The sequence below is a fragment of the Coenobita brevimanus genome, chromosome 28 (assembly GCF_032717465.1).
Source record: "Coenobita brevimanus isolate Jiangsu-jjx chromosome 28, ASM3271746v2, whole genome shotgun sequence".
Classification (NCBI taxonomy): domain Eukaryota; kingdom Metazoa; phylum Arthropoda; class Malacostraca; order Decapoda; family Coenobitidae; genus Coenobita; species Coenobita brevimanus.
The window spans coordinates 25,796,818-25,810,222 of record NC_136981.1 but is presented as its reverse complement, the minus strand read 5'-3'; the positions used below and the strand labels follow the sequence as shown (position 1 = coordinate 25,810,222).

General features: G+C 42.9%; 1 protein-coding gene across 1 annotated transcript; it reads left to right on the top strand.

Annotated features, from left to right (window-relative positions):
- Window positions 1-645: 645 nt before the first annotated feature.
- Window positions 646-3,177, top strand: LOC145394768 (uncharacterized). The gene is made up of 3 exons (XM_080268547.1): window positions 646-1,301; window positions 1,643-2,455; window positions 2,607-3,177. Exons 1-3 carry the CDS (start codon window positions 646-648, stop codon window positions 3,175-3,177), a joined length of 2,040 nt encoding a protein of 679 aa, XP_080124673.1.
- Window positions 3,178-13,405: the final 10,228 nt, after the last annotated feature.

The window sequence follows — 13,405 nt, the reverse complement described above, 5'->3', positions numbered from 1 at the left end:
CACACTGCCGCACTGCACGTTCACACAACCCTCGTACAGTGACACACCACCGACCAGCCCCACTACTGCCCTCGTTAGCTACCCGAGACTCATCAAATACTTACTGCTACCACTGCAAAAGAAGTGGACATTTCGACAAAAACTGCCGCTGGCTTAGCTGGTGTGACCACTGTCACCGAGCAGGCCACACCATTGAAAACTGTCGCACCCTTCAAGCTCAGGAAAGGGAAGAGACAATCTCCCGTCAGCTGTCACTGCTGGTTGATACCCTAAACAGGCACTTCTTGAGGCCTGCACCCATCAGTGACTCACCAGCTCCCCTTTCAAAACCCCATAACACACAATTCCCCTAGTCACGCCGGAATTATGCCAGCCGTTAATAATATAGAGAAATTGCCCATCATTTCAGCAAATGTCAGGGGCCTCCAAATCAACATAGGAAACCTGAACCACTCTTTCATTATACCGCACAATCCAGATATCATTGCCACTGTTGAGACCTTTCTCAATCCTTCAGTACCTGCTAATTTCAGCCAAATAAAAGGATACTCAGCATGGCATAGAAGGGATCGTGCCCACGGCACCTTTGGGGCCATCACTGTCTGCTTCTGAGATGGCCTCGCTGTGATGGACCTAGATGTCGAAATGGAGGAGCACCTGGAGATGTCATTCTTCAAGCTGTTGACAAACAACAATGACACCTTCTTACTCTTCGTCTGCTACCGGCCTCAGTGGCAGGGAAGTGCCCCCATCCAGTTCATTCATGCCAACTTAGACTCACTGCTCCTCCAGCACTCCTGCAAACACCTTATTAATGTTGGTGACCTGAACCAACACCTCGTGGCAAGACCATTTCAGGAACTATTAACAGATTATGGACTCACCAATCATGTCACTTTTCCCACCCACATCTCAGGCTCATCCCTGGACCCAGTCATCTCTGACCTTCCAGAGAAAGCGATTACCTGTGGCCCCTTGGGAATGGTGGGATCATCGGACCACTCTGCAATCCTCACCACTATCAGGACCTCAGTTGAGCGGGACGTGCCTGTGCCCCGCACCAACTGGCTATGGGCTCAGGGAGACTGGGACAGCCTCATAGGGGAGCTGGACTCAATGGAGTGGACGTTATTACTCCATAGTGATGTCGACTCACAAGTAGACATCTTCAACTACGTCCTACTATCCCTACAGAGGAAATTCATATCCAGCCAAGAGTACAAAACCAAACCTCGGGATCAGTCATGGTTTGGCTTTCAGTGTCGGACTGCTGCTGATGCCAAGAGCAGGGCCTGGACGAGGTACAAGTCTCACCTCACAGCAGAACAAAAATGCCCACAAAGAAGCCTGCAAGAACATGAAACGGGTCCAAAAACAAGCCATACAACGCTGGAGAGAAGCTGTAAAAACTAAACTCAGTGGTCGGACTGTAAGCAGCAAAGAGTGGTGGAGTGGGGTTCAACAGCATCAGGGCCTGGTTTCTGACACCAACACCCCACCTCTCACCAGGCCTGATGGAAGCATAGCCACCCGTGCTACTGACAAGATTCAACTATTAGCTGCTCACTTCTCCAAAATGTCTGTACCTGATCCAACAGTGCCTCCCCCTAAGATTCCTCCTCTGACCACTGCCTCACTGGAGAGTTTTACCGTCACCACTGAGAAAGGTCAAGAAACAGCTGCTCCTGCTGGATCCCAAAAAGGCACTCGGGCCTGACAACATCAGTCCTCACGTCCTCAAGAGATGTGCTGCACAGCTGGCCCCACCCCTCAACATCATCTTCAACAACTGCCTCTCCTCATGTAAGTGGCCAACGCAGTGGAAAGAAGCTAGAGTGGTGGCAGTACACAAGAAAAACAGCAAAAGTGACCCAAAGAACTACAGACCAATATCCCTTCTAACCATCGTTGGAAAGGTAATGGAGTCACTCATGGCCAGCAAGATCACCAGCTTCCTGGATGCCCACCATCTCCTCAACACCAAGCAGTTTGGCTTCAGAAAGGGGAAGTCAGCTGCGGACCTCCTCTTTCAGTCCGCTGCTTGGAATCACTCTCTTGACAGAGGATTGGACACCTTCGTTGTGGCTCTAGACATAGCTGTAGCCTTTGACAGGGTGTGGCACCAGGGCATCATCGCCAAACTGAGGAGCCTGGGTGTGTGCAGTGACCTCCTGAACCTTGTCCAGGATTACCTCAGTTGTAGGACCCTCAGAATGGTTGTAAATGGCCACACATCCAACCAATTCCCTATAATGGCTAGTGTTCCCCAAGACAGTATACTCGGGCCTCTCCTCTGGAACGTATATTCGTACTTCAACAACATCCTCCAACTCATCCCAGAGGCTAAAGCATTCGCGGATAACTGCGCTCTGTCATTCTCCTGTGACAGAAGTGAGCGGAAGGACACAGTCTACCACATCAACCAAGCACTAGAGAACATTGTGTCTTGGAGCAAGTGATGGCAAGTCACCCTGGCCCCTGAGAAGACACAGCTCATGTTTATTTCCCACCCCACCGGATGTACAGCTAGAGAGAAGAAAGCTTCCCCTACAGGACTCCATCAACGTCCTTGAAGTAGAGTATGATGCAGGCCTCTCGTTCACCAGCCATGCCAGGAAAGTGGCCAAGAATGCAGCCTGGAGACTTAACTGTGTCCGCCGAGTATCTCACCTGCTGGATGCCAAGGGAGTGGAGGTGCTTTACAAAGCACACGTACGCTCTGTCATGGAGTATTCTCCACTTGCCTGGTCTTCATGCCCTCTCTCTTACCTGGCCACCCTAGACCGTGTCCAGGCAAGAGCTCATCAACTAATGCAACTCAAAGCAGCCCCACACCAGCCTGCCTCCTTCCAACCCCTCCAGGAGCGCAGGGAAGTGGCAGGTCTGTGCATGATGCACAAGGCTCACATCCTACATACCCGCCACCTAGTGACCCTGCAACTGCCTTCACCCCCACCGGCCACACGCTCCACCAGAGCACCCCCATTCAGACAGCAACAAGTGGACGTCCCCTACTCCAGGACGGAACACCACCTTCGCTCCTTCCTGCCCCGATATGGCCGCCTGTGGAACACGCTGGTGCGCAACACTGACATCGGCCACAGCGACTCCCTACAAGCCTTCAAGCGAGAGGTCAACAGATGGGTGGAGACGGCAAGAGGCTACAATCATAATTAGCTATAGATAGCACTAGTGTTGACAACAGGGTATACTTATCATAATTCAATATGTATGTAAATATGTAAACTTTCTATTACCAATTAGCTATAGATAGCACTAGATTCAAGCCTAGTTGTTTAGCTTAGATTTCGAAAGTAACTTTTAATTCCTTGACAAAATACAAAATGTAACTCTGCAATAAACCGTGTTAAAAGAGAGAGAGAGAGAGAGAGAGAGAGAGAGAGAGAGAGAGAGAGACAGACAGACAGACAGACAGACAGACAGACAGAGAGAGGAATGATGGAAGGGTAGAGAGGAAAGTGGAAAGAAGAGAGAGAGAGAGAGAGAGAGAGAGAGAGAGAGAGAGAGAGAGAGAGAGAGAGAGGGAGAGAGAGAAAGGAATGATGGAAGGAAGGGTAGAGAGGAAAGTGGAAAGATGAGAGAGAGAGAGAGAGAGAGAGAGAGAGAGAGATGAATTATGGAAGGAAGGGTAGAGAGGAAAGTGGAAAGATGAGAGAGAGAGAGAGAGAGAGAGAGAGAGAGAGAGAGAGAGAGAGAGAGGAATGATGGAAGGAAGGGTAGAGAGGAAAGTGGAAAGAAGAGAGAGAGAGAGAGAGAGAGAGAGAGAGAGAGACGGGGGAGGGAATGATGTAAGGTAGGGTAGAGAGGAAAGTGGAAAGATGAGAGAGAGAGAGAGAGAGAGAGAGAGAGAGAGAGAGAGAGAGAGAGAGAGAGAGAACTGTGGAAATCAAGCCTTCTCGTATCGCCTTGTGTCTGTTTGAGGTTTTAATCTGGCTTTACAAAAAGAAAAAAGAACAAAGAAAAAACAAGCTTTGAGAGGATGGAAAATGAGAGACTGACTAGGAGGGTATTTGTGAGTGAGGTGAAGGGAGGAGAGGGAGGGGGGGACCGGGATAGGTAGAAGGATGGGGTGGAGAGGTAATTGAGGTGTGTGTGTGCGTGTGTGTGTGTGTGTGTGTGTGTGTGTGTGTGTGTGTGTGTGTGTTGGAGAAAGGGCAGACTGATGGCAGATGATAGGGTGAGATCTAAGCGATCCGTTTGTGGCTACCCTTTAGGGAATTTAGATATCGGATGATAGGTAGACTGATAGATGGATAGACAGGTAAAACAGATAGAATAGTAGGTAGATTGACAGAGAGATACAGGAGGATAGGTAGATATAGAGGTAAAATGTATTGATAGATTAATTGAGAGAGAGAGAGAGAGAGAGAGAGAGAGAGAAAGTAAGAGCCAAGAAGGAGAAAACAGAAATTTTTGTATCTGAGTTGGGTAGGGTATGGCGTTAGTGAAGGAATATAAGGAAATTGTTGATAAGGATAAGAAATAAAGGAAAATTACTTCAGGGTAAAAGGAGAGGAGATGAGAGAATGAGGGGGAAGCTAAAGAGGGGAAGATGTGGAGAGAGGGAAAAATGAGTGTAGGGAAGGGAATGATGGATGAGAGAGGAGAGGGAGAAGTGGTGAGAGGAATGTTGATAGGGAGGGAGAGAGGAAGGGAGGTTAGAGAGGGGGAAGGTGAAGGGGAGCGAGGTAAAGCAGAGGAGGAAAGAATAGTGAGGGGACTGGTGAGAAGGAAGGAGGGAAGGATGGAAGAGAGGAGTGATGAGGTGTTGGAAGAAAAAAAAATGTGGATAGCATCAAGTCTTGTCTTATCTCGTGTTTCCACCTCAAAAATTGGCAGCAGGAGAGAGAGAGAGAGAGAGAGAGAGAGAGAGAGAGAGAGAGATGGGGGGAGGAGAATTTTTCGAAAGGAGGAGGTGACTAACAGAGAGTAAGAAAATGTTGAGAGATGAAGGGAAAAAATGTGAAGGATTAAACGAAGGTGTAAACAGCCAAGAAGTGAGAGCCAGTGTTAGGTTTCGAGCTGCGTCTCTCTCTCTCTCTCTCTCTCTCTCTCTCTCTCTCTCTCTCTCTCTCTCTAAGCAAAGTAACTCATACAGGTTTTATTCGAACTTAACTAAACTTGATGAAGGGTCGGCGATTAGTCGATGAGGAAACCTTCTGTTTGAGAACAATAGGTCAAAGGTGAAGGTAACAGGGCTAAGTCTCAGGTTGATCAAGCAAATTCAACTTCTAACTTTTATTCATTTTTGACGAAACTGGAGGAATGGTTAAAGGTATGGCAAGAATGAACTGGCTTAATTTTCAGAACAATCAAAAGCCAAGGGCATAGGGCAAGGTTATAATTCGTTTATTGTTAATTTTTATCCGATTTTAAGGAAACTTGGTAGAAGCGTTGAGGGTCAGGCAAGGAATAAATATATTGCTTTTGAGAAAATAGGTCATCAAGGCCACAGAACAGGGTCATCCAATTTAGATCAAACTTTGTGGTGGAGTTGAGGATAGGAATGAAAGGATTCGAATTTGACAGAAAGAAAAAAAGTCAGTCGATGGTTAAGCTCACTGAAAAGTCAAAAGCTAAGGTCACTGACCAAGTAGAGGTTTTTATCCGATTTTAGCCAAACTTGGTGGAAAGGTTAAGAATCACGCAAAAAGATATTCACCTCTGAGAGTAATAAATCAAATATCAAGGTCACAGGGCAAGGTTAGCGGTGGATCCGAGTGTCTGTGTGTGAACAGAATAATAAAAAAAAAAAAGACCTGATCTGGACTAAACTTGGTGGATGGGTTGAGGCTGACCTTTTTTCTAGAACAGTAGATCAAAGGTCAAGGTCATATAAGACACAAATGACGCAGTTTTCATCCGACGTAATTTACACTTTGTCTAAGGCTTCACGTTAAAGTAAAGAAAAGAGATTCAGGTTTGAGAACAATTATTCAGAGGTCAAGCTCACAGGAAATCGTCAAACGTCAAGGTCATTGAGCAAATTCAACTTAAACAGTTCTGATCTCACCTGAGCCAAATTTGATAGGAGGGTTAAGGCTATACAAGAATGAAGTCAATTCATTACAGAATAGTCAAAAGTCAAGATCATTATGCAAGGTCAAATAATTGAGCCAAAGTAGAATGTGTGTGTGTGTGTGTGTGTGTGTGTGTGTGTGTGTGTGTGGTGGGTGAGTGAGTGAGTGTGTGTGTGTGTGTGTGTGTGTGTGTGTGTGTGTGTGTGTGTGTGTGTTTCGTGTTCATCTTTTCTCCCCTTCAGTGCAATGACGGGGGCTTGCGAGGTGGCGGGGGGATGATGATGATGATGATGATGACGGAAACGACACAGCCAGTCTACAGTAGGAATGACGCTGATACACCAAATAGATTAATTGGTGATTAGACTTTGGCCCCAATTCTCCTCGGTCAAAGAAGCTTCCAAACTGCTCTTCCTTAGTTATTTGTTTTTGGATATGGCTGGATAGTAATCTTTTGTACGTTCTTTACACAGAGTATGGCGATATTGGAAGGATTTAGGTAACACAGAAAAGGACAGTATGGTGTAAGAAGCAAAATAAATCTCTTAGGAAACGGTGTTAGAGAGCTTCCTCAATCGACGACATTACCTGCCTGTTACCTTTCCCCACCTTCTTTGTCGCGGATTTTCTATGTTGTTTAATACGTTTATAAGTCATATTTTAATTTGGTTGCCAGGATTTCTGTTAGTTGAAAATGGAACCTGCCTCACCCAGTCTTTCGACGGGGAAGAGAGAGAGAGAGAGAGAGAGAGAGAGAGAGACCCGGATACTGCTGCGGCAGCCGATGATGATGATGAACAACCTTTCTCTGTTGTGACCTAACGGAAATGCAGTACATAATTACAGCGAAAAAATGTAACTCTAGTCACTTCTTAATCATTTCAGTACATTATTTTATTTTTCCCGTTTATTTCCTAACACCGGAGAATAAATTTGTGAGCATCAGAGCGAAGCAGGTGATGTGGTGATTGTGGTGGCATTAGCGACCTACTTGTGTACAGTACCTGGGACTATTTTCTCTCTGACTATGGAAGTTTTGTCATAATTCTTCATCAGTAATACATTTTGCGTGGAAGCAGTATAGTAGTAGCAGTAGAAGTAGAAGAAGAAGAAGAAAAGGAAGAAGTAGAAGTAGTAGTAGTAGTTGTTGTTGTTGTTGTTGTTGTTGTTGTGTACCTTGGACCATTACCTCGTTGACTATGAAGGTTTTGTCAGATGTCTTCATCAGTGAAACATTTTGCGTGGTAGTAGTAGTAGTAGTAGTAGTGGAAGTAGTAGTAGAAGTAGTGGTAGCAGTAGTTTTAATGGTAATAGCAGTACTTTTATTTCGTCTCATTATATTTAATTTCGTATTACGATGCCCCAGTTTCGTAGGCATCATTATATAATATACGCAGTACATGTTTCAGTTATGACTACAAATGCAATAATATCAACAGCAATACTCGGTAACTACTATTCTGATTTTACCCTGCAGGATACAAACAGTAGTAGTAGTAATAGTAATAGTAGTAGTAGTAGTAGTAGTAGTGGTATAATAATAGCAGTAGTAGTGATGATAGTAGTGGTGGTAGAAGTAGTAGCAGTCGTAACCCCTAGTTCATCTGAAAAGTGAACCCAGTGAACTGTAGACTGAACCTGTCTCTCTTCTGCGGTCCACCGTCTTACTTTCGGCTGAGAGACGCTTAGTATAACCCAGGGGTCACCAACCTCTGAAGCTAGAAGAGCCATTTATTTAGAGGATCATAAAAATGTAGTACTGTCAGAGCCGCAATGACAAAAATGGTCTCCTAAGACCTAAAATCAAAATCTACAGTACTTCAGAAATAACAAAATATAGTTCAATATCCCCAACTTAAAAAACATAATTATAGTGATATTATTCGTTATATTTACATTCACAAAGCAAATTAGATAATGTATTCTTTCATGCATATGATTATCCTTTCATTTATATGCCAGTACTCGTAAAAAATTAAACATATCTTTGTTACATTTAGTACCGGTAGTATGAAAGATAATTATGGCGATCACAAAATACAAAAGAAACATGGCTACTTTGTATTCATAGAAATTATAAGATCATACCTTATAATTGAAGGAGGAAGTACATTATTATAAAGAAAATTATTTAATTATATTCACATAGCAAAATGATTTGCAATGTGTTTTGTTTTAATGTTTTCATATATGTGAGGATGCTAAAAATATGATAATTAATAGTATCAGTGATATTTATGGCAATCACTGTATTATAAAAGACAAGCAACATTGCATTCATGGAAATGATATCACATTCTGAAAACTTAAAGAGGAAATTCATTATTGAAAAGTAACATAGTATTTTATCATCAACTTCCCTAACAAAGTTGATTAATGAGAGATCTGTTCCTGGGATTCCTTGGAGAGCTGGTCAATGTTTGGAGAGTAAGAAGTAGTTTTCAGCTTTAGGCAAGACCGCAAGCTCTCATTGTTTAATCTACTTCTTAATTTCCCTTTTATGAGATTCATGCTTGAAAATACTTGCTCACACAAATAAGTGGATCCGAAAATGGAGAGAACCCCAAATGCAAACTTCTTGGCATTTTTGAAGGTGTCTGGTAATGCACTCCAAACCTCAAAAACCATTTTATCTTGCTTTTTCAGATTTAGTAGTTCTCCCCATTTGTGTTAACTAGCTAATGTGGCTTGTTGTGTTTCTAAAGACTCTAGATCAGAGAGTAGAACTTTAAATTTTGAAGCCCATAACTCTTTTTCCTGCAAATCAGCTATTTCAAGCTCCAACTCTACTCGGTTCACTTCAGTAATGGCTGACAAATATTGTACAGAGATATCTGCCTCAAGTGGTTTGATCAGAAATGACAAGGTTGCTTTTTCCCTTCTGAATCCTTGGAAACGTCCTTTAAAAGACATTTCCATTTTCAAGATAGTTGTTTTTAGGGCGTCAAATCAAACTTACAATCTGCTGTTTCTTTGTATTTCTTCAGTGATGGAAAGTGAACAAATTCTCTTTTCTCAAGATCTCTGACGAGCTTTCTTTCAAATGACAGCACTACTTCTAAAAGGCGTAAAGCAGTGTTTCCCTTTCCTTGTAATTTTCAGTTAAGATTATTTAAATGTGAAGTGATATCTACCAGGAAGTAAAATTTTTCCAGCCATTCAGGTGTCGAGAGCTCTTGACATACATCACCTTTCTCAACCAAAATTTTTTTCACTTCTTCTAAGCAGGCTGCAAATCGCTCAAGCACTCGTCCTCTTGAAAGCCATCGGACTTTGTTATGAAGAAGGAGGTCTGAATACTGTATTGGCAATCAGCCTCTTCCAAGAGTTCACGAAACTGTCTGTGGTTTAATCCTTTGGCTAAGATTTTGTTCACAATTTTCACTACTAATGCCATCACTTCATTGAATTCAGGAGGTAAAGACTGTGCACAAAGAGCCTCGTGATGAACAATGCAGTGAAATGATATCACTTCATGATCTATCTTTTCTTAAAACAGAGACATAAAGCCCTTGTGTTTTCCCATCATGCATGGTGCCCCATCAGTTGCAACAGAAATGATATGGTTGATGTTTATTTCCTTTGATTCCAAACATGTGACAATAGCTGTAAAGATATCTTCACCTCTAGTTTTACCAGTAAGACGCAACAGGTCAATAAGCTCCTCTTAAGGGCCCTCAGAATTCACATACCGACAAAGAAGGGCAACCTGAGCTATATCTGTAACATCACATGACTCGTCACAAGCAATAAAAAATCCTGGGGAAGAGTTAATGTCTTTTGTTTGCTTATTTGTAATGTCTTTTGCCAGTCTCACTGTTCTGTCTCTCACAGTCTGTGCTGACAATGGCACATCTTTTATTTTTTTAACGATTTCAACCTTGTTTCTCAGGTCACCAAATAGATGTTCTGATCCCTTGACAAAACAGTCCTTAATATATTCTCCATCTGTGAAAGGTTTTCCTCTCTTTATCATTTCACTGGTAAGCACAAAACTAGCTGCAGTAGTGCTACTGGATGATTTCACCCACTTTGTGAATACATTCTGACTCAGTGCTACATTATGTTTCAGTTCCTCCACAGCTTTTTTTCTAGCATCTCCAATTGGATACTTCTCAGCAAATCCACTATGCTTTTTCTGAAAATGTCTCAAAATTGCACTTTTTATTAGTGGAAAGTACTTCATGACATATCATACAGCATGGAAGTCCTCTAGAGTTCTGTATGAAGGCATAAGAGTCAGTCCATTCACTTTTAAATTCACTATTTTCATCCTCTATTTTTCTCTTCTTACTAGCCATTATTGCAGTATTAATTTTCTTCTTGTTATAAAACTTAACTTACAAAACACAAGTCTATTCACTTTTAGCTCAATGGAGAAATAAAGCAGCAACGTTATGCTAATGAAGCTGCAGTGACGCGCACCTTGAGCTCTAAGCAGTGACTGATATGCCGGCGGGGCTGCGGGCAGCAGCATGAAGTCTGGGAATGGACAGGAACTGGACGAGTCAAACCTCGCGTGAATACGTACCGTTCTCTCTCTCTCTCTCTCTCTCTCTTAAATATTTAATATTTTCAGCTTACAAACTATTTATATCTCATATTAAAAAATCCTATAATATGTTTTCAAAGTTGAATAAACTTTAATCAAATATTGTCTTAAGAGTGTTACATAATTTCTTTGTTTTGAATGGATAAAAAGGTATTTGTTCAGCGTTTGGAGCCGCACAAGTGTCTTGAAAGAGCCGCATGCGGCTCCTGACCCGCAGGTTGGCGACCCCTGGTATAACCAGACAGTTGAGCGGCGCTGATATATCACTGCCACCGCAAGAAAGCATCCCTTATCGTCTGTATGTTTCTAATTCATTCTGCTCCAGTGTTTAGAAGATTTAAGTACCATAACAGTAGTAGCTTGTAGGATGCAAAATGAATCACTGAGGAATGAGTGCTATGAAAACTCCTTTCCCAAAGAAATTACTGCTATATTCCCTTGAATCATTCCAACTCCTTCATCTGTAATATATATATATATATATATGAGAGAGAGAAAGGAGACGTGTATGGAATGAGTTACAGAATGTCTGTCTATCGCCAGACACTTTAATCCCTTTAGTGGTGGCCAAAACGAAGCACCTCCACGTCACCCAGTCCTCCGCCATCTAACTGCCTCCAGTCCAACTTACACCATCATCCTCGATCTCTCCCTTCTCTTCCTCGCTCCACCTCACTCACATACACCGTCCTATTCAGTTTCTCATTCTAACACCTCCCAAGAGGTTAATCCCTCCTTGGTTATTATCCACTCAGGGGAGGTAGGATCTAATAAACTTCGAACGTAGATATTTATAAGCTTCACACCGCAAACCTAGAGGTATTTATTCGTGCAACAGTATTGAGGGTTTAGATGGGGTCCACGAGAATACAAATGCATGATGTCTAACGCTAGTATAAACAGTTATAGCTATGGTTTGAAATTCCCAAAAGTTTTCAAAATATACCTCATTGCTAAAGAAATGTTGTGATGCTTCCACAATGGGATGATGCTGTTGTTGTTTAGTAGCCCTAGTCTCCCTGGCCGAGAAGACCCATGGACCACAGGCCAGCAACTGCTCTTGCTAGGCCGTCGTGTGCAGTGAACCGATGGTCCTATTCATAGCAAGGCACAGGGAAAGGTGTGGAGGTTTGGTTCCTGGATAGATGCAGCATTTGTGTCTCTCCATCCAGTTAACAGGGGCACAGTAGGCTCCACAAAAGACATGTGGTAATGGTAATTTTCCATACTGAAAATAATGCTTAATGTTCTTTAGCAGAAGGAAGCTGAAGGAATGTATAAAAGATTATGCGACATAAGTGGTACCACCTTGGAGAGAGCTCCAACATACTTTACCTCTTCCTTACAACTAATCCTTCTGCTTACACTGTTAATCTTTCCTCTCCGTTGGATTCCTCCAGTCACAACCTTATTACCTTAACCTGTCCTATCGCTCCGGTACGGCTTGTGGACCCTCCAAAGAAACGTCGTCTGTGGCACTTCGGAGCTGCAGATTGGGAGGCCCTCAGGCAGAACTTCTTTGATATTCCTTGAATGATTATTGCTTCCATGGCCAAGAGCCATCTCAGTGTGCTTGCGCATTACGGAGGTTATTCTCTCGGGCATGGAAGCATACATTCCTTTCTCACAACCTTTGACTAATGCAAGAAAGCCTTGGTTTAATCATGTTTGTTCTAATGCTGTCCGCAACAAGGAGAGGGCCTATAAAAGATACCGGAGCTAACCCACCTCTGAATCATATCTTCTTTATGTTTCTTCCCGGAGTCTTGCTAAATCTGTTCTTCACTCTGCTAAAATAATTTCATCCGTACTAAATGCTCTCAACTCTCCAACTCGAATTCTTCCCGCTCTTTCTGGCACCTTGCCAAAAATCTTTCTAACAACTTTACCTCAACATCCTTCCCTCTTCTTTTCTATTCTGATGGCTCTGTAGCTATTTCTTCTACTGATAAAGCAGATCTCTTTGCTCAGACTTTCTCCTCCAATTCCACCTTAGACGATTCCGGTGCTGTTCCTCCATCACTTCCCCCCTCTGACTTCCTCATGGCTGACATTAAAATTTCTTCAGCTGATGTATTTTCTGCCATCACTGGCCTCAGTACTAACAAGGCATATAGGCCTGATGGAGTCCCTCCTGTTGTCCTCAAGAACTTTGCTTCTGTGCTTACACCCTGCCTAGGTAAACTCTTTCGCCTTTGTCTTTCAGCTTGTACCTTTCATTCTTGCTGGAAGTTTGCTCTCATTCAGCCAGTCCCAAACAAGGATGACCATTCCCAACCCTTTATCTATCATCCAATTGCTTTAACATCCTGTGTCTCAAAAATTTTCGAGTCTATTCTTAACAGAAAAATTTTAAAGCATCTTTCCTATCACAACCTTCTTTCTGATCGTCAGTATGGGTTCCGTCAGGAACGCTCCACTGGCGATCTTCTCACCTACATTTCTGACTCCTGGTCATCCTCTCCTTGATCTATCAACAGTGGTGTTCCTCAGGGTTCTGTCCTCTCACCAACCCTCTTCCTTGTATTCCTCAATGACCTTCTAAGCTGTACATCTAATCCTATCCACTCATACGCTGATGATTCCACTCTTCACCTTTCCATTCGGATTCCACAATGTCCATCTCAGCAATTACTTCAACAAACAAGGGATGAGGATATGGCAAACCTAATGTCTGACCTGGCTCGTATATCTGACTGGGGTTAAAATAATCTTGTTTTTAATGTATTAAAGAATCAGTTTTTGCACTTATCAACCCGTCAAAATCTTCACAGGGGTACCCACTACTGTTTAATAATATCCAGCTCAATCT

Excerpts from the sequence above, each read along its gene's own strand:
- LOC145394768 (XM_080268547.1), top strand. The coding sequence starts at position 646 with ATGGAGGAGCACCTGGAGATGTCATTCTTCAAGCTGTTGACAAACAAC. Across the intron at positions 1,302-1,642 it reads AAGAGCAGGGCCTGGACGAG|AGTTTTACCGTCACCACTGA; the intron begins GTACAAGTCTCA and ends GCCTCACTGGAG. Across the intron at positions 2,456-2,606 it reads AACATTGTGTCTTGGAGCAA|CCATGCCAGGAAAGTGGCCA; the intron begins GTGATGGCAAGT and ends CTCGTTCACCAG.